A 20,671-nucleotide genomic window follows, 5' to 3' on the forward strand; every position below is an offset into this window, starting at 1 on the left:
TCATTATGCTATATATATGCTAATGAGCAGCACTGATGGAGGAGCCGGTGTTGGTACGTGAAGGAGAAACGGACAGCCTCTAAAATGATAAGGGTTGGAAATGAACCTGAACCTGAATATCTGCCCGGCCGCTGTTATAGTTCTGATAGCCTCTGACAGCTCCAGAATTAGGGTCGGCTAAGAACTGTGGAAAGTGCCACTTAGACATGTCCTTCTCTAACTACTATTGTGCTGCGCTCTGAATTTTTTCCTCAGGTTTATCCAAGATTAGAGCTGAAAACGCAGCAAAGGCTGCTTTGTAGTTTCCTGTCGAAATGCATTTGACCTTATAAGGTCAGGATTTGATGAAAGACGTTTTATTTCCTGAAAGATTATGTTATTTCGGTTCTTGAATGCGATAACCATCGCAGCCAGTACGGTGCACTCCGTAATCCACAGCATCCATCATTTCTGAGCTTTTGAGCCTTTTTTCGCCGTACACCCCGCTAGACCTGCATTAAAGGCAGGAGGAGACGCCCCAAATGTCACACAGACATTTTTCTGAATTGTATGTCTTTCCTCCAGGAGGCGAGTGGCGGATAAAGTACAACCGAGCCATTCGTGAAATGGACTTCACCAAAAAGAAACTCCAGCAAGAGTTTGAAGAGAAGCTGGAGACGGAGCAGCAGAGCAAAAGACATGTGGAGAGAAGGGCAAGACACTTTTTTCATCAAACAAATTAAGTCTATTTTTAATGTTTGGTTACCACACACTTGTGGCCAGTTAGTTATATAAATGTCATAATAATGATATGCATAAAAGAATAATAAAAATGTTTGTTTGCTTGTGTTTGTGTGTGTTTGCTGCAGCTGGCTGATTTGCAGACAGATAGTGAGGATGTGCAGCGCTCTGTGCAGCAGCTGAAGAAGAAGTGCCAGAAACTGACGGCAGAGCTGCAGGACACCAAGCTTCACCTGGAGGGCCTGCACAGCCGCAACCACGATCTGGAGAAGAAGCAGAGGAAGTCAGTTTGTCTGACAGTTCTAAGTGTCTGTCCTTATTTCTTTCATAAACACAAACTACAGAGAACAATATTGCTCTTTTCTCCTTGAAAAAGGCCAGTGCGCAGCCACTCTGACCCACCCGGCAGAACGCTAACGTTTTCCTTTAATTTGACTGAGATGTTCTGTAATCTGTGGAATTGCATTAGCCGAGAAAATGACTCAGACTTTAAGCACTTGAGAAGCTATCGCCGTGGCAGAATGTGATCTCTCCCCTGTGGCTAATTGAAGATGCTCTGTGGGTGAAATTATTTTCAGCTGCGCTTCAGAGAGAAAAACAGGGAATTACGACGAGCTGACAGCATGAAACACTTAGATGTTAAGTTCACTAACCGTAAGTGTTTCTGCCCCAGACAATTGAAGAAAACAGTTTGCACATTATTACAACCCAGTTGTAAATTGATGGCTAAATGGGGTGGGGATAACAGTTGAGGCCAAAGTAGAGGTAGCGTGTCATACAGGAGGCCTCAAACAACTGCTATGCATCACTTCACAAAATCAGGACAATATATGATGACACATGATTTGATGTACCAGTTTTATCTACAACAACTCCTGTAGCCTTCAGCCTTGCGCGAATTGGCACCATAGACTGTATATAAGAAGTGGAATTATGAGACGGTCGGAACAAGTGACGTAGTATTAATAGCGTGACAGTCCCTTAAGGGCGGGAGGGAGTGGTGGTGGATGGGTCAAATAAACACAAGACTTTCAACCACGATACCTGGGTTCGTGTCCCGTGTGAGACTAAAAGTAAAGTTGACTTATTTTGTCACGTGACTCGTTATTGCCAATCCTGTGAGTCACATGAGTCACGTGAGTCACTAGTCACGTAAGTCGAGTCATTGAAGTAAACGTCGACGACGACCGTTTCCTAACTCTTAGTGGTTGTTTTGTCTAGAACTAATTTCCTGTGAAAAGGGAAGTTTATTTTGAAAGGACACTATATATGCAACGATCGTATATGGACACACCCTCCCCAGTCCGTCCAAAAGTAACGCAAAAGGGGTTCCCCGTGTGTCGGTCTCCGATGCCAAAGGGGCACTGACCAAGCGGCGGTATTTGATGAGTTGGGAGTGAGAATGTGTTGCCCAGACTGGACAATGACGCGGTAGCGACCCGTCAATCACAAGGTAGCCACGCCCTAAAGCATACCATGCTTTATGGTCTATTTGACTCTAAATGGGACCATAATTTACTAAATGAACATCATGCTGTATTGAAGAACACTTGAAACTAGCGATTGAGACCATAAACTCATGTTTACAATATTAACTGAGGTAATAAATCAAGTGAGTGGGTTCCCTGATAGCTCAGTTGGTAGAGCGGGCGCCCATATAACAAGGCTGAGTCCTGACCGCGGCGGCCCGTGTTCAAATGTGACCTGCGGCCATTTCCGCATGTCGCCCCCTCTCTCTCTCCCCCTTTCTAAACTGTCCACTGTCCTGTCAATAAAGGCTTGAAATGCCCAAAAAATTATCTTAAAATAAATAAATAAATCAAGTGAAAAGTAGGGTCATTTTCTCCTGGACTTCTATACAATCAGACTTCTTTTTGCAACCACAGGAGTCGCCCCTGGCTGGCTATAAGAAAGAATGTAAGTTTAAGGGACTTACGCATTGGCTCCACCTGACTGGCACATATTGGCTCTTTGTGTAACGACAGATTCACAGTTTACTATGATGCTCAACTATTCAGCCCTATGGAACCCTCGTCTCATGTACAATCAACAGTTTGCTGAGCTGTGTGTTCGTGTGTGTGTTCCAGATTCGACCTGGAGCAGAACCAGGCCCAGGCCGAGGTACAAAGAGAAAGGGGCCAGAGGGAGAAGCTGGCTCGAGAGAAAGACTTAATGACTGGTGAGATGTTTAACCTCCGCCAGCAGCTGCAGGTAAGCTACTTTACACTACAGTACACACTTCAAATGCACTCTGACGTCCTCTCTCTCGGGGACCACATGTCTGGTCTCTCTGCTCTCCTACTTGACATAACTGGGCTGGTGGTCCAGATGTGCGTTTTATGTGCGTTATCTCTTCCGCCCGCAGGACAAGGACGTTGAGTTGTGCGCCGTGAATATGAAGGTGCAGCAGCTGGAGGCCGAGCTGCAGGATCTGTCCTCCCAGGAGTCGAAGGACGAAGCGTCGCTAGCCAAGGTCAAGAAGCAGCTTCGCGACCTCGAGGCCAAGGTGAAAGACCAGGAGGAAGAGCTGGACGAACAGGCCGGAAGCATCCAGATGCTGGAGCAGGTACAGGGCGGTGCAGATGTGGTATTTCATACCATTATGGTGAAATATTTGCGTTTTTACTGCTGAAAGCTGCTTATATCACACCCTAATAGCCCAAAATTACCATCATGTTTGTTTAAAAATCTGTCTCTCATTTTTGACAGATGGTAGAAATCTCATTATGGAAGAAAACCAAAGATTCTTTTTTTTTTTTTTCATTTTTGAATTCTGTCTTTGTGCATTTATTTTACACGCTGTTACATGTGTGTGTCCTCGTCGTGCACTCAGGCCAAGCTGCGGCTCGAGATGGAGATGGAGAGGCAGCGGCAGACCCACTCTAAAGATATTGAGAGCAAGGATGAAGAGGTGGAGGAGATCAGGCATTCCTGCAGTAAGAAGGTGGGTGCTGCACATTTCTCACTCTTAAACATATGTGCATTTTTTCCCTATACATAGCCTCAAGGCAGCACTGAGAAACACACACTTGCATTTACAAGTATGTGTTGAAGTTCATTGTACTCAATGCGAGATCCATACAACTTACATTATTTCAAGTTCATGTTGGTCGTCCCACGTTGTATACAAATATACTGTATTCAGCAGAATAAAGTATAATAATTTTAGGGCTGTCAATCGATTCATATATTTAATCGCGATTAATTGCATGATTGTCCATAGTTAATCGTGATTAATCGCAAATGTATTTATTTATCTGTTCAAAATGTATCTTAAAGGGAGATTTGCCAAGTATTTAATACTCTTATCAACATGGGAGTGGGCAAATATGCTGCTTTATGCAAATGTATGTATATATTTATTATTAGAAATCGATTAACAACACAAAACAATGACAAATATTGTCCAGAAACCCTCACAAGTACTGCATTCAGCTTAAAAAAATATGCTCAAATCATAACATGGCAAACTGCAGCCCAACAGGCAACAGCAGCTGTCAGTGTGTCAGTGTGCTGACTTGACTATGACTTCACCAAACTGCATGTGATTATCATAAAGAGGGCATTTCTGTAAAGGGGAGACTAGTGGGTACCCATAGAACCCATTTTTATTCTCATATCTTGCAGTCAGAGGTCAAGGTACCCCTTTGAAAATGGCAATGCCAGTTTTTCCTCGCCAAAATTTAGCGTGAGTTTGGAGCGTTATTTAGCGTCCTGTGTGACAATCTAGTATGACATGGTTGGTACCAATGGATTCCTTAGGTTTACTAGTTTCAGATGATACAAATATCTTCTCTCTAGATTTACCCACTACCACCTAAAACTCGCAAGTTGCATTAATGCTTTAAAGAAATTAATGGCGTTAAAAATAATTTGCGTTAATGCGTAATTATCGCGTTAACTTTGACAGCCCTAATCATTTTATACCATGGATTATACACTGCAGAATAAATACAATGTAGAATACAAATAGTGTATCTATATTCAGAATGAAAATTTAAATATCTATGTTGACGGATCTAGAGGCTAGCAGATCTGCTCAGGGGGGGGTCCATTTGTCTTTGACGTGCGAGAGCAGCCATGTCTAACAGGACGGTCGATGGTGTGTAACGTCTGACTTTGTTTATCACTGATCATCTGTTGGTGCATCCTGACACTCTGTGCTCATGTGTCCTGCAGCTGAAACAGATGGAGGTGCAGCTGGAGGAGGAGTACGAAGACAAGCAGAAAGTGTTGCGCGAGAGGAGGGAGCTGGAGTCCAAACTGCTGAATGCCCAGGACCAGGTACTTCCATCACTCTGCCTCTGGGTCCCTGTCAGCGCAGTTAAGTGTGTGCGATTTAGTGCGCGCCACTTCTTTTTGATTGGAAAAGAAGCTGCTTTTGAGTGTGGAGAGGGAGCCGTCTTGAGGGAGGATAGAAAAATAGAGTGTGTGTGTGTAACAATACTGGTAAGAAAAGGTGTGTTTTGTGATTCAGGTGAGCCAGAAGGATGTGGAGACGGAGAAGAGGCTGAAGAAAGACCTGAAGAGAACCAAAGTCCTTCTGGCTGACGCACAGATTATGCTGGACCACCTGAAGAGTAACGCCCCCAGCAAGAGGGAGATCGCCCAGCTCAAAAATCAAGTATTGAACACTTTACTGTGTCTCAGGGCGCTTTCACACCTGTTGTTCGGTTCATCTGGTCCGGACCTAGGGAAACATTGTTACATTTTAATTCTGGTCCGGTTCCTGTTTACACTGACTTTTTACAAACGAATCAGAGGATTAAACATGAAGTTATACAGATTGACAGGAAACTCAACATTGTCATCCTGCATCATCAGGACCCACGTGGGGAAATCAAATTCTGGTGACTGACAGAAATTTATACAACACTTTAATGCTTCTTGGTGTGTATATGTATGTTTTTTGATTAATAACTGATTATAAGCATTATTAGTATTTTTAGTAGCAAGTTAACGTGATAATAACGCATTAAGGCAAATTTGTTTTAATGCCACTGATTTCTTTAATGCATTAATGCAACTTGCGATAAGATACTGGCATCATATGAAACTATAAAACCTAAGAAATCCATTGTTACCAACCATGTCATACTAGCTTGTCGCGAAGAAGGTTAAATAACGCTCCGAAGTTATGCAAAATGTTGGAGAGGCAAAACTGGCATGGCCATTTTCAGAGGGGTCCCTTGACCTCTGACCTCAAGGTATGTGACTGAAAATGGGTTCTATGGGTACCCACGAGTCTCCCCTTTACAGACATGCACACTTTATGATAATCACATGCAGTTTTGGGGCAAGTCATAGTCAAGTCAGCACACTGACACACTGACAGCTGCTGCTGCTGCTGCCTGTTGGGCTTGAGTTTGCCATGTTATGATTTTAGCATATTTTTTATGCTAAATGCAGTACCTGTGAGGGTTTCTGGGCAATATTTGTCATTGTTTTGTGTTGCTAATTAATTTCCAATAACACATATATACATACATTTGCATAAAGCAAGCATATTTGCCCATTCCCATGTTGATAAGAGTATTAAATACTTAACAAATCTCCCTTTAAGGTACATTTTGAACGGATAAAAAATGTGTGATTAATTTGCGAATAATCGCAATTAACTATGGATAAACGACAAACAATTGACAGCCCTAATTATTAGACTGCAAATCGATTTCATGTTATGATGAATAATGGTAGAGACAGGACTGTACAAATGCCCCATTGCACGTTCCCAGATGACTGGTACGAACGCATAGTGCTAACATCGGAGAGCGCATGTATTCATGTATAAGGTGCTTTACTGTGGGATCGCTGTCACACACTTTTTAGTGGACTTAATGAACTGGCAAAGTACACAAGTCGGATGCAAGCACAGCAGTTTTAACAGTTTTTGACCTATTAATTAGGGAAAATACACGCGCTGACGTGCTTATATACATGGCTTTAAATACAGATCGCTTCTTGAACAGATTTTACAATCAGCAGATGGATTTATTAGTAGTTTAGCTTTTGAAATCATACTAAAATCACATATCTGCAATCATAAAAACCTGTGGTTGGTTCGTTTGCTTTCACACCACAAACGAACCGCACCAGAGTCCGCTTTGACCCATCTTTTCAGGCGGTCTGGGTTTGGTCCACACCAGGGTTTGATTGACAGCTTTTTCACCAGCCCAAACAAAGTATACTAACCGGGCAAACGCACCTGAGCTTGTTTTAACCGAACCAAACGGGTTAGGTGTGAAAGCACCCTCATACTGATACTGAACAAAAAGACACTTTTTGAACTTGGTCTGGTCTCGGGGTATAAATATGCACAGGTTGATAAATCCTCTGCATATCCGGGATAGCTCCTTGATCTTGGCCTACTAATGCTTGTCCCTCACCTCCTCCCCGGTACCTTTTTCTTCCCTCCTGTTTCTCACAGCTGGAGGAGTCAGAGTTCACTTCTGCGGCAGCGGTGAAGGCTCGAAAGAGCATGGAGCTTGAAATAGAGGACTTGCATATCCAAATGGAAGACGTGGCCAAAACTAAGATGTCGGTGAGTTTTGACTGTCCGCTATGTGTCCTGAGGATGCAACATAACCGCACTAATGGTGTTCCATTCATTCACTTGAGTAGGCTTGAATGCCTTTGTGTGTTGATACTCAATAGAGTGTATATTTAGAGATAATGAAATATAACTACCCTTTTTTTCATCTTCCAATGCAGAAACTGTTTTTTTATATAAAAAAGAAAGTTTATGTAAATGTTTCCATACCCTTCTTTTAATGAGCAAATGAAAACAACAAACAAATGTTTAATTAATGGAGGGCTTTGCCTATCAAACTTCCACTCTTAATAATGCAGCATGGCTCTTACATTAATATGCGTGCATCATCAAGCCATGGTGGGAAATTAAAATAATAAATGCCCTTTGGCATATATCTGATTTCAACATTTTGCTCTAATGGATAAATAAGCTTTGTCGAATGTTTTTTTTCTTTCTCTCCATCTGCTCATTAATGGCTGTCTCATGAGAGTCCCGCCTGCATGTCAGGCTCGTAGACTGAGGATGTTTGTGTCTCTGGGGACGACACACGGAGTGCCGTGCTGCCTCTGCTTTGCTTGTTAATTGCTGCATTTATGGCGAGGGAAGGTCTTGTAAATGTCTCAGATTAGAGAATGCATATTGAGGGCCTGAGTCCACCCCCCCATTCACTGAACACAGAGGATGAACTCTAAATAGGACATCACCAGTATGCTGCACTGGCTGCTCTTTTCCCTGCCTAAATGAGCCAATTGATTATCTCCAATTGGTCTCATCCTCCAGCCAGAGCGCCCCGTCCAGATTGTGTTTCACTGCCATCAGATGAGATTCCAGGACTGCCGCGGCCCGGCCAGCTAATGACCGTTTATCATATTCAATAGCTCATGAATAAACCCTGTCATCCTATACTAAAAATGTGCGTGTTCCCTCCTTGTTTCGTCCTTCAGCTGGAGGAGCAGGTGAGCCGTCTGCAGAGAGAGAAGAATGACCTGCAGTCTCGCAACGAGGAGGATCAGGAGGACATGAATGAGCTGATGAAGAAACACAAAGCCGCAGTTGCCCAGGTAACCTGACATGCCTAACACCTCGGTGAGCAGTTCGAAAGCCTTGGAAATATAAATTCCTTTGTGATCAATGCTCAGACCAAGATCAGACGAAAATAGCGTAATTCCTTTGATTATTTGTACTTAGTTTGAGAAATTGTGGGGTACCATCTCTAACATTGACAGGCTGTTCTTTTCTGCATGTTTAAGGAGAGTGGCTTTGAGGTTTGGAGGACATGTTCCCCTCTAAACTCAGTGTGTGCTCCGCAATCAGGGCGATGCAATCTGTTCTGCAGCAGATCACATGACAAATGATTTAGCACAGACGTATTATGTTCATTAACCATTTACATTAAAAACATTTTTTTTACAGATACATCAACACTCTTCTTCTCTCTCACACAGATATATACCCTAATTCTCTGACTATTAACTTTGTGTGTGTATGTGTGTGTGTGTGTGTGTGCACTAGTCTGCCAGGGACTTAAGCCAGATCAGTGACCTGCAGGCCCAGCTGGAAGAGGCCACAAAGGAGAAGCAGGAGATCCAAGAAAAGGTACAAAGAAGTATTCAAAAAGCATCACATTCGCCTGCCAGGAACCCACCTGCTGCCTTGACACTTCTCTCTGATTATCGTGACCAAGAAAAAAATAAATAAAAGCTGTTTTTTGGCAGCTTTCTTCTCAAAATTGCAATGCAATTTGCATTTAAATAGTAGGAATCAGCTTAGAGGCAAGGGGAGAAATTGTTCTTCTGCCTCTCGGTACTCATATTTAAAGGAAGGGTCGTGTACGTAAACTCAGCAGCTTATTTCCATGGTTTAACCAATTAGATAAAATTAAAGCACTCATTCTGTTTCTTTCAACGCTTAGCTATCAACTTGGTGTTGCAGCTTCTGTCTCAGTGATTTCTATCATGTGTGGTGTTTTTGGATTGTCTTTCAAATGCCAATGCATGATGTGATTTTTAAAGAGGACTTATGGTGCCTTTTTCCACTTTCCCTCAGTGTGTTATATAGTTTTTTTGTAAAAGTCCTGCAGAGTTACAAAGCTCAAAGTCCACGACAAAGAGAGTTACTCTCCCCCACACTGCTCCTGAACTGCCTGAAACGCCTTGCTTGAAGTCCCGCCTTTTCTTCCGTAACGTGGTGATGTCACCAAGTAACACATTAGCATAATACCTGCCTTGCAGCTAATTTGGCATGCCCTCAAACAAAGCAATTTAGAGTGGAGCAGGGGCGGAGTCCGAAGGGTTTGGTTCGGTTGACCAATCACAACAGAGTGGGCCAGCTGACCAATCAGAGCAGACTGGACTTTTCAGGAGGGCGGGGCAGGAGGGCGGGGCAGGAGCTCAATCAGAGCGTTTCAGAGCAACATTATAAGTATGTAAGTAAGTATGTAAACATGTTCTCGTACATACTTATTTTAAAGTATGCACCTGAAAAATAAGCATAATAGGTCCTCTTTAAATAATAGAAATTTTTCAGGGAAATGAAAACGTGGCAACCTTGTTTCTGTATGTCTCTAGAATAGATAAAACCCTGAAGATTTTACATTTTACTCTCAAACATAAAAAACCCTCATAACAGACGCCTACAGCAGAGTCATATACAGAAAATGTCAAACTCATGCTCTATGTGACTTTTGTATTTGCTAGTAGCCTTGCACACTCTCACACTACACTACCATATCAAGACGAGAGGCCCAGAGGCATTAATTTGTGTGCCTTTTGCGTGTTATTCCAAGTGCAATGACCTACCTACATGAACATTTAATACGCACTTATACATTTATTAACGCGCCCTTTGTCCATATGGAGTTTTGTGCTGTGTTAATGCAGAGTCCATCCATTACTTTTTCAAAACAACAGCTTTCTGCACTGTGCTCTAAGGCACTTTAGCTCTGGCATGAGTAATGGCTGTAGTTATGTGCTTTTTATTAACAGACAGAAACAAGGTGAGGACTGATTGTTGTTTTGGTTGGAGTGTTTCTGCTTACAATGCTTACAAAGAACTTATTACTAGCATGTGAGATGCCTTTTTGCAGGCTAACCAGTCCATGTGTGGCCCTTAAATTGAGGTTTACCTTTGCCATGACATGAACATTCATGTAACCGTAATACAAGATCCCTTAATTCTTCATCCAGCACCATCATCAGGTCAACCTTTTGATTAATGACCAAATGGTGTACCTGCAAAATCCCCAACTGCCTCAACTGTACTTTGTGTTTAGTACTAATTTGCAAATGTTGGAATGCTAACATGCTAAAGTAAGGTGGTTAACATGGAAAACATTAAAACTAGGGTTGGGAATCTTGATAAACTAGCAAGAGAATGCTAGATTAAAAAAATTATATGACATATTTTTGTGGGCCAACCAGGAAGTTAGCATCGCCCTGGGTTCCCTCGACAAAAAAAGCCAATGGGATTTTTCCATTGAGTTTTTTATTATTGCAGAAAATAACGAAAAACGTTTATAATATCTACACGTTTATTCAGCAAGATAATCAAATGAGCACCATTTTTATGATTTTTGAAGTGTAAATGCAATCGCCAGAAGTAAAAAGCTAACATTACACTATGAAGAAACTACACCACGGGTGCATGTGCCGAGTATACACAACGAGGCTGTAAAGGCGGTTGAGACGGCGTGATGACGTTTAGTCTCATTTAGCCACTTGTTAGCAACCGCCTTTTTTAAGACAAAGTTGATGTATTTTATGTCGTAGAACAAAACGTTAAAATCTCTTAAGCTTGTGTTAACAACAGACCTTATTTCAGGCATCTAACTAAAAACCCCTTCTAAAAAACACACCGACTTCCAGTGCTAAAATGCTAACTCATTTCTGGGTTTTATAGGACTCATTCCTGTAGCACTCTATTACCGTCCTGCAACAGTCACTGTTTTGTCAGCATTCAATTTATTGATTGCTGTTGGGATATAATTAGAATTTCAACAAACATAGCAAAAATGTTTTTGAAGAAAATTACCAACCCTAGCTTTAAACCTGCTGAACATCTGCATGTTCATTGTGAACATGTTAGCATATTGCACAACTGGCTTCCAGCTCACTACACTAACAGCTTTGTATTTGAATCATATGACTGTCACAAACCCGGAGCTTCTGTGCACCATCCTCGTCTAATTTAGCATATTTCTGGGCTGATTGGTTGAGTCATCAACTGAATGATGGAGGCTCGGCATAAATGTGGATTCATGTGGTAAAAAGGTTAATGCATCTGATTCAGGCCTGCGTTGATAATAGTGCTTTTATAATAATAGTGCTTTTATAATAATAGCTTAGTTTTTTTTCCCTGATGGAAAGCTATTTGTTTGAGGATAACCTCTAACATGTCATGTGTGTCACGTATTAATGCATGCCCATTTTCCTTGTTGATGCATTTGTTTGCAAAATGAATTTCCTCTGGGCTATCAAAGCTGAATTCACCTAGTATATGGCAATCTAGTTTGCGACACTCAGGCTCGGAGTAACTTGACTTTAAGAGGGCGTCTTCCTTTAAGTGTTGACATGCAGTAGACTAAACAAATACAACCACCTGCCTTGAACATAATGTGGTTAAATATAATTCCACTAAGGGACAGAATTGAGCTCTTGCCACCTCCTAACAGCAGACTGTGTTTCTATTAGATTAAGCTATACACGTGCCAAAGCTTTGGTCCACTTAGTTATACGCAAAGCCCACCCATCACAATTGTTTTTGGCTACACTAGAGAAACACAGCAGGCTGTAAGGCATTGTTAAAACCTGCCAGAGATGGCAGCGATAGCCATCTAAAGCATCTGACCTTGAAGTGGTTATCTCATCCCTAGTAGGAGGGGAATCTGACTTCTTTAGTAATATCAAAGGAGAGCTCCAAATCCTCCTTGTCTCAGATGCAAAGTCCCCCCATTAGGTACCGTGCTGCCTTTTGGGCCGGTTTTGTTGGGACGTATCTTTCTTCCTTTTATCAGTCATGAGAAAACGATTCAAATGGAACAAACGTGCTTTGCATGAAGCCGTGCTCTTTCCCAAAAGCCTGTGAAATTACTGGGACTCGCTTTTACTCAGCCTGAACCACAAGCTCTTCTTTTGACCATTCATGGTAGATTCGAGGGCTTATCTAAGAGCTCATTATTCAGGCTGGATGCACAATATTTACATGTACCGAGATGGATTAAATTTACACAAATAAAAGGGTGAAAAAGTGAACATTAATTTAGTTTTAAATACATTTAAATACATACAAAGCAGAGGTCAAGAAGGAGGTGTGCAGTCAGCGCTGCTCCTCAGGGAGTGATTGTGTGTGTTTACATGTATGTATGTGTGTGTTCCTCCACGCAGATTCATTCGCTGCAGAGCCAGCTAGAGTTCCAAGAACAGTCCATGGTGGAAAAGTCTCTCGTGTGCCGTCAGGAGGCCAAGATACGTGAGCTGGAGACAAAGCTGGAGTATGAGAGGACGCAGGTCAAACGCTTGGAGGTGAGACCATCCTCTGCGTCTCGTAAATGTAATAGACATGCTTTGTGAAAAATATGAACGGAAGTTTGACATTTTATTTTCTACTTATCATGAGTTGATTTATCTTGCATAGCTCCATTTTTTAGTTTAGGGCTGTCCTTGACCAAAAGAAATCTTATTCAACTTCAGGCTGGCCCACACTAAAAGATTTTTCAAATCTTAAAAGATTTTGAAAATGTGAGACCCCACACAAACCAAAAAATCTCTCGCGATCAAACATGGTGTATGACAGGCAAGAAAAATTTGCAATGTTAGATATTGCACTACTTTGTACTGAAAATTCAGAAAGGATGGATGAAGTCATGGAGTCATGTAAAATAAACACTTGCGTTGTTGCCACAAATAAGCAAGTTGGTCCTCTGTTTTTGCTTCACGTTTTGCATTAGCTCACATATTAGTCGCGGCCGCCATGATGGTGGTTGTTGTCCTGCTTCAGTCAGCTTGGTTCTCAATTGCCTTTTCGTTCTTTCCCACATCACTGCGTCATCGGCTCTTGGGGTTCCTCACACACACAACCGGATATCCGATAGTAAATATTGAACATGTTTAATATTTACGTTTTGAGATCGGTGCATCCAGGATAGACTTCTGAGCTGATTAGGGGATGTAAAAAACACTCAACATATCTCACACCACAGGACTATCTGGAAAGATAATCTTTAGAACCATCAAAAAAATCGGGGCTTTGCTGACAATTGTTGGGAGCGGGGGAATCGGGCTCAAAATCGGCTTGATGCTCGTGTAGTGTGTGACCCGCATTAGTTAACACTGCGATTTGTCGACTAATGGATTAGTTGATTTAATTGACAGATCTGTAAAACTGAGTGTCTCCACAAAGAATCACACAAAAGCACCACTTTAAATCTTGTGTTTACCAGAAATGGGCTCATAAGTTTCTTGGAAATAAGTCATTTAGCATGAAAAAAGCATTAAAAAAAATTGACAAAAGAAATCTTAGTCGACTAAGACCAAAACACTAATCGACTAAGAGGGGGCCAGCCCTATTTTAGTTGCTGGTTAAGAAAAGCATCCACTAGGGAATAAATATGTTTTGATTCCTAATTGAGAAAAGTACCATGCTCCAAACTTTTGTTTTTACACGCTTTAAAGAGACCAACCATGGTGGGCTAGGGACAAACATTAAGGAGAACAAAGGAAACAATTCTATCTTAGAAGTTGTCCACTTTTGTAAGAACAACTTCTAACAGTCCACCTCGAATCCTCCCCAGAGCCTGGTGGGTCGCCTGAAGGAGAACCTGGAAAAGTTGACAGAGGAGAAAAACCAACGCATCGCTGCAGAAAACAGGGAGAGGGACCAGAATAAGCGAATGCAGAGGCAGATAAGAGACATGAAAGAAGAAATGGGAGAGCTGTCTAAGAAGGAGGGCGAGGCGAGCCGGAAGAAGCACGAGTTGGTAAGGCTTTTTGGTTGCTGTGGGAGACCTGATACGATTCACACCGAGCTCACACTGGAGAAGGGGTAACCACGCTTCTTCTGTGCTGTGATTCATTCACCAGGAAATGGACATCGAGAGCTTAGAGGCGGCGAATCAGAGCTTACAAGTGGACCTTAAGCTGGCCTTCAAGAGGATAGGTGACCTGCAGGCGGCCATAGAGGACGAGATGGAGAGCGATGACAATGATGACTTAATCAACAGGTACGGCACAGCTTTAACCTCCTCCAAAAGGAAGACACAATTGCCTTTGCTTCAGTAGATCTGTAACATGTGCTTGGTACATTAGGGGATACTGTGCTGTAGCTAGAGGCCCGAAAACCAAGTTATCTTGCAGCAAGAAACTCATAAAATGAGGTTTTTTTTTTAGTAGCCTGTCAATCACAACTTGTATCTTTTCATTCTCTGTCTCCCACATCTTCCTACATCAATTCCTGTCTAACCTTTTTAGTACTCTGTGAGTCATACTACACTTTGTCTGTTCTCCAAATACTTCTCACACGGTTCCCCCGCTTCTGATCTTTTGTCTCAGCGCTGGTTTTCCCCTGTTTGGTTACTCCCTCCCTCTTTGCAGAGGGGTTGAGGGTTATGCTAGCTCTGAGCCCACTGAGGTAAACACTGACTGCAGTAATACAGACCTCTAAAAAAAAAAAAAGGAAGACATTATACACATACCAGCTCTGTTTGAGAATAAGGAGTTTATTTACACTGCTTTACAATGGATAGTTATTTTATGTGCGCCTGTAAGTGTTAAACTATTTATTTGCTGTTATCTCAGCTGGTCCTCTTTTTGCACTGTTGTTTGTGTATCTCACCTTCTCTCTTTTTTCCTTTGTTCCCCCATTTTGGTGTTTTTTTTCCACACTCCTGCCAGTTTGCAAGACACGGTGACAAAATATCAGAAAAGAAAGAACAAAACGTGAGAATGAAAAAAAAACGCATCCTTTGTTTCTGTCGTAATGGTTGTTTGCAAGTTTTTTTTTCACTCACCCACCACAAGAGAGAATGATGCAGTATTCCTTATCCTCTCGGTTTAGGATGTTCACAATAAGACCGCGAGGAGAAGTCTTTTTAAATAGAATTCAAAGCTGCGTCTGTGGTGAACATCTTTGATAAAAGCCACGCTTAAAGGATGACCCCGGTGTTTCATTTAGTTTCATTTCATTTTGTGCCGAGTGTCCGCAGGTGTATGTACACAGACGGCCTCGTTGTGAGATTTCAGGCCTTGCTTTTGTACCTTCAGAGCAACAAGAAGTTATTTGAAAAATCTGATGGCGCACAGAACACTTTGCAGAATGTTAGAGGAAATGTGAACCAGAATGGTAAATAGACTACGACTCTAAATGACACTGGCTCTCTCCTTTGAGCCGCTCTCTCTCACCGCTGTAGAAAATATGACCCTGATGAAAAACAGCAAAGTGTAACAGACCTGCGGTGATACTGCATCATTGTCTCCATGAATATTTTTTCTATCAGACATTCGCAGCCTCATCATGCATTCGTTTGGATCAGTGGATTTTTTTTACCTGTCTTCTGCTCCTCTGTGGGTTTACCAAAGCACATGCAACAAGTCCACATCTCACTGAGTTTGTACGGGGAATACACTGCAGATTATTTTCATTTTATGATGCATTCATACAAAATCAAAAATATAATCCATCCATCCATTATCTGGGGGGGCTGGGGTACACCCAGGACAGGCCGCAGGACAACCATTCACGCTCACATTTACACTTACAGGCAATTTAGAATCAACAACTAATGTCTTTGGACTGTGGGAGGAAACCGGAGATCCCGGAGGAAACCCACGCTAACACGGGGAGAACATGCAAACTCCACAAAGAAGGGCTTAAACCTGTGACCCTCTTGCTGTGAGTAAGGCCTATGGAAGGAGGCTGGGACACGGGCGGACGCGGGTCTCGGGGTATGGGGTATAGCACATGCGCAGTGCAACTGGAGCTGCGGTCGTGCGTTGCGATTGGTTCAATTTTGGCGAGTGCTGACCAGATATTACTACGCATGTGTTGTACCCCAAAGATGTGTCGCGTTGATGACGCATGACCCAGCCTCCTTCAATAAGCCTTGGCTGTGAGGCGGCAGTGTTAACAACTGCACTGCAATATAAGTTGTTTGACAGTTTGGATGAAATATCTTAAATTAAAGTGGCAATCCTTAAGATTTCAGTCCTGGCTGATTTGGCGACACCCTGTTTCCTCGTGGTTTAATACTACAGGTCCCAGAATACTGTTGGCAGCAAAACAGACTATTGTCATTTTAATGAAGAAGTCAGGCAATAATTGGCCTTTTTCCACCATTCTGTGATCAACCGTGATCTGATTTTATACTGTACATGGCATGAGTCTGTGAACAGCAAAAGTAGTTGGTTACCTCGCTAAGAAGAAGTTGGAGGTGTGCAGCCTGCAGCTCTTCATCTAACAGCTCACTGTGGCTGCTCGTTCTTGTTCTATTACTCCCTGTAATATTTCAAACTGATTTGCTGTCAAAAAATAACCAAAATGGACACATTTTGATGAATGATAGTGGTCAGTGTCAAGGTCACTAACAACCACGTTGCATTTCCTGTGACTACTTCATAATAAAAGTCAACTCGTGTTTCACCGGTTAAACCTGCAGTAGGAAGAATGTTTTTGGCATAATTGTGCTAAAATTCCATAATAACCTTTCAGCATATTGTAATTCAAGTGTTCTGAGAGAAAACAAGACTTCTGCACCTCCTCATGGCTCTGTTTTCAGGCTTTAAAAAATCTAGCCCTCTGGTCTGTGAAATCTTGCAGATGCCATTAGGAGCACCGGAGGACACAGAGGCACATCTTTTTTTTCAGATTACCGGTCTCATCAGAATATAGTCACCGTTTTATAATAAGAATCATATTTACTCCATTTCTACCCACTGCAGCTTTAAATGTTTTTAATGTGAAGCTGCCGCAGCAGGAAATGTTCGGTTTGCATTAACAGTAACTTAATACAGCATTTTTTTCCAGGAATGTCGCCACAGTTCGTAATACTGCACATATATAAATATTGCAATACTTTCATCAATGGGCCATGGGCTCAATCAAAATTTTGTTACCTTCTTCGACAATAGATAGTGACTTAATAGACATTTATTTAAATGGAAATCTTCAAGATTGCCACTTTAAGATTTAATTTACTGATTCTTTTTATCTTTTGGCCTCAGTATAAGTTAAGATAAGATATTCCTTTATTAGTCCCACAGTGGGGGAATTTGCCTCCATATAGTAGTCATTTTCTACTTCTAGACATTTTGTTCATCATGTGTCTTTTAATTTACAGATAAGAAATGATTAGGGACTGAGATTTTTCTGTTGAAATCACTGCAGGAAAAACCTGAAAACAAACTAAAAAATTAAATTAAAAGTATGCATTTGGACATAATGTGCTTTTGCAAAAGCACAGAACTAAATAGATGTAGCATTACTGGTAGTACTTCTACATAAATAGACAAACATCACCATCAAACAGAGGAGAATAACAAAAGTCCCATGGATATTAACAAAGAGCAAACAAGCTGGAAAAATATCTAAAATAGCACAGCCTCACAGCAAGCTGCTATACCAACAACATCTCCCCCACAGTCAATGCCTAAGTGGATTTATATAACCCTCCTGGCCCCACCCTAATTGGACTGAACCACTGTATGCGGGTTACCTGATTGGACTGAATCACTGCATGGAGGTTAGGTAAACCAGCGAGGGAAATTGCCACTGAAACCTGATCCTAACAGAAACAGCAAAACATTTGAATGTCAACTATATTTAAAGGTTAGGAACTCTTCCTTCATATCTTATTGATTAATTTAGAAATAAACCAACTTATTGATAGCTCCACCCTCCAGCCCTAACTAGGCACAGGTGGCCTGACTCAGCCTGATTACAGTGAGTACTATCTGGGTTTGGGAAAAAATGTATAGAGGGAACATTTTTCACAACAGAGATTCTAAACATTTTCAACATATTTCATGAAGAGATGATCTGCACTGTGCCCCTTGACACAAACTTAGCGTGGTGGGAGTAACCTCCATGTGCTCTGGAAGACCTGAAGCGTAACTGTGTGAGCGACGCATGTGACTGTGAAAATGATTGCAGCACGGCTGTCTGTCCACGGCTGCACAGTCAGCAAGTGTTGCAAGACAGTGATGGCACCAGTGTACTGCTGAACATTTTTTTTTTTTTTTCTTCACCCAAAAGCTCTGCTGTTGATTTTTCCATGCATGAAAAATACTCCACTAATTCAATCTCATTTCATAGTGCTGTGACATATTTAACTTTAAAATACAAATGTTCACCTTGTCTTGCTTGTAAAACACATTGATTGTGAATGTTAATCATGTTCTTTTGACCGACTGAATCCCATTTTCTTTCAGTTTTTTTTAAATTTTATACGCTGAAAAGAATCTTTGTGGCATGTTAAATAATTTAAACCTTCATCAGAGCGTAATAAAGAAATGGAGTCTTCAGTTTGTAGCGGATATATCCGTCCATAATTTAACCTCTGATTGCTTCTTCACAGAGACATGGCATTGCGCTCTTTATGTGCTTTTTTTTATCCATTTTTCATCAGACAACCCGTGCGTATCAGCGCTCCGCTTTTCTTTTTGTGCAACTCGAGGAAAAGAGCGACACTTTTCCGTGTTATTTAATTGCATTTTCCCCCTCCTTCGACATCATTGCATTAGCAGCATGGGTGAACAATAATGGGGGAGGTGATTTATTTTTTTCTTCTAATTATGAAGTGGATTTTCCAGATAATTGACATTACTATTCAATATTTTTGTACTCAGTGCTTCAAACCCAGAGGTTACAAAAGCTGGATTATTAGTATTATTGTAGGGGGAGGTAATAGAAGTTCCCCTTACAGGCTACAGCAGGCTATGTTAAAGTACAGGGGTTACATATAATGTAGGATTGTGCGGTGTGCATAGTAAAAGCTTTCATCAGTGAGGATTGACTGGAATGGTTGCCTTTTTTTTTTTACCTTTAGTGCTAATAATCCTTGATGGGATGAATTACATCGCATAGTGCAACGTATTCTCATACAACAGTTTATATGATATTTTACGAAAAAGGGATTCCTCCTTTTTCATTCGTTTTCCTACGGATGTCAAGCAACACGTGTCAGTTTCCGCTCGTTACATGCATAAACTTCCTTCTTCACAGAAAACAACCACCTTAAGTTAAGGCAATAAAACAACTTAGTTAGGTTTAGGATAAGATCGACTTAGTTCTGTTTAGGCAACAACTACTTAGTTAGACTTAGGAAAAGATCGACTAAGTTAGGTTTAGGCAACAATACTACTTAGTTAGGTTTAGGAGAATATCGACTTAATTAGGTTTAGGTAACACAACTACTTAGTTAGGTTTAGGAAAAGATTGATTGAGTTAGGATTAGGGAACACAACTACTAAGTTAGGCTTAGGAAAAGATCGACTTAGTTAGGTTTAGGCAACAATACTACTTAGTCAGGCATAGGAAAGATTTACTTAGTTAGGTTTAGGCAACACAACTACTTAGTTAAGCTTAGGAAAAAGTCGACTTAGTTAGGTTTAGGCAACACAACTACTAAGTTAGGCTTAGGAAAAGATATACTCAGTTTAGGCAACGCAACTACTTAGTTATGTTGAGGAAAAGATCGACTCAGTTAGGTTTAGGCAACACAACTTCTTATTTAGGCTTAGGGAAAGATTGTGGTTTGGTTTAAAATAACCCCGGAAGTGGCGTTACTTAAGTACATAAGGTACGTGGCAAATCAACGTTGACTTTTGGTTTCACACGGGATACGAATGGCAACGAATGGTCTCCTGGGCAAATTTCCAGCCTGCATAGTGTGTACAGCATTCTATTAACATAAATTGATGCCCTGTGCTTTTTAATCAATATATAACTAGTTAATGTTGAACAGACACCTTAAAAACGTGGTGTTGGTACCACCAAGTGCTAAACCGATAGAACCAAGCCATACGAGATTTGATGCTGAGTCTAAACATTTGTGACAAAGATTTACAACCAGTGCAGGCCAATTGTCAGAAACTATTAATGTTCACTTCTAAATTCTCGGGGCTTGTTTGTATCCATGAGCCTCAGGACTGGTTAGCTAGCAGTGTGGGGCCAAGGACAAATCGCTTGTGACACCATTTGCACAGCACTCAATTGCAAGCCACCTTTTATTTTGTGTGTGTGTGGAAAGAGGGAGATAATTTCGCTGTGGGCTGGGTTTCAGTATTTTGTTGTGTGATATATCATGTTAAAAAAGTCACAGTATCACAGAGATGACAAATGGGCAGCGCATGTAATCAACTTTCTAGTATTAAATGAAGCTATTTTCTTGTTTTGGTGGGCGTTTATCGTTTGCATTTAGCATGCGGTAGA

At 41.4% G+C, this 20,671-nt stretch overlaps 1 protein-coding gene across 1 annotated transcript in view; it reads left to right on the top strand.

Moving 5' to 3' along the window:
- Positions 1-20,671, top strand: part of LOC141752542 (unconventional myosin-XVIIIa-like) — a 90,801-nt gene that overhangs the window by 59,738 nt on the left and 10,392 nt on the right. Inside the window, exons 26-39 of the mRNA XM_074610557.1 lie at positions 565-692; positions 849-1,003; positions 2,808-2,931; positions 3,086-3,286; positions 3,554-3,664; positions 4,900-5,004; positions 5,198-5,344; positions 7,148-7,261; positions 8,197-8,313; positions 8,765-8,848; positions 12,634-12,771; positions 14,040-14,225; positions 14,329-14,468; positions 15,139-15,183. Of these exons, the coding sequence (XP_074466658.1) occupies positions 565-692; positions 849-1,003; positions 2,808-2,931; positions 3,086-3,286; positions 3,554-3,664; positions 4,900-5,004; positions 5,198-5,344; positions 7,148-7,261; positions 8,197-8,313; positions 8,765-8,848; positions 12,634-12,771; positions 14,040-14,225; positions 14,329-14,468; positions 15,139-15,183 (1,795 nt within the window). The remainder of the gene's footprint in view (positions 1-564; positions 693-848; positions 1,004-2,807; positions 2,932-3,085; positions 3,287-3,553; positions 3,665-4,899; positions 5,005-5,197; positions 5,345-7,147; positions 7,262-8,196; positions 8,314-8,764; positions 8,849-12,633; positions 12,772-14,039; positions 14,226-14,328; positions 14,469-15,138; positions 15,184-20,671) is intronic.

The sequence above is a fragment of the Sebastes fasciatus genome, chromosome 16 (genome assembly GCF_043250625.1).
Source record: "Sebastes fasciatus isolate fSebFas1 chromosome 16, fSebFas1.pri, whole genome shotgun sequence".
Classification (NCBI taxonomy): domain Eukaryota; kingdom Metazoa; phylum Chordata; class Actinopteri; order Perciformes; family Sebastidae; genus Sebastes; species Sebastes fasciatus.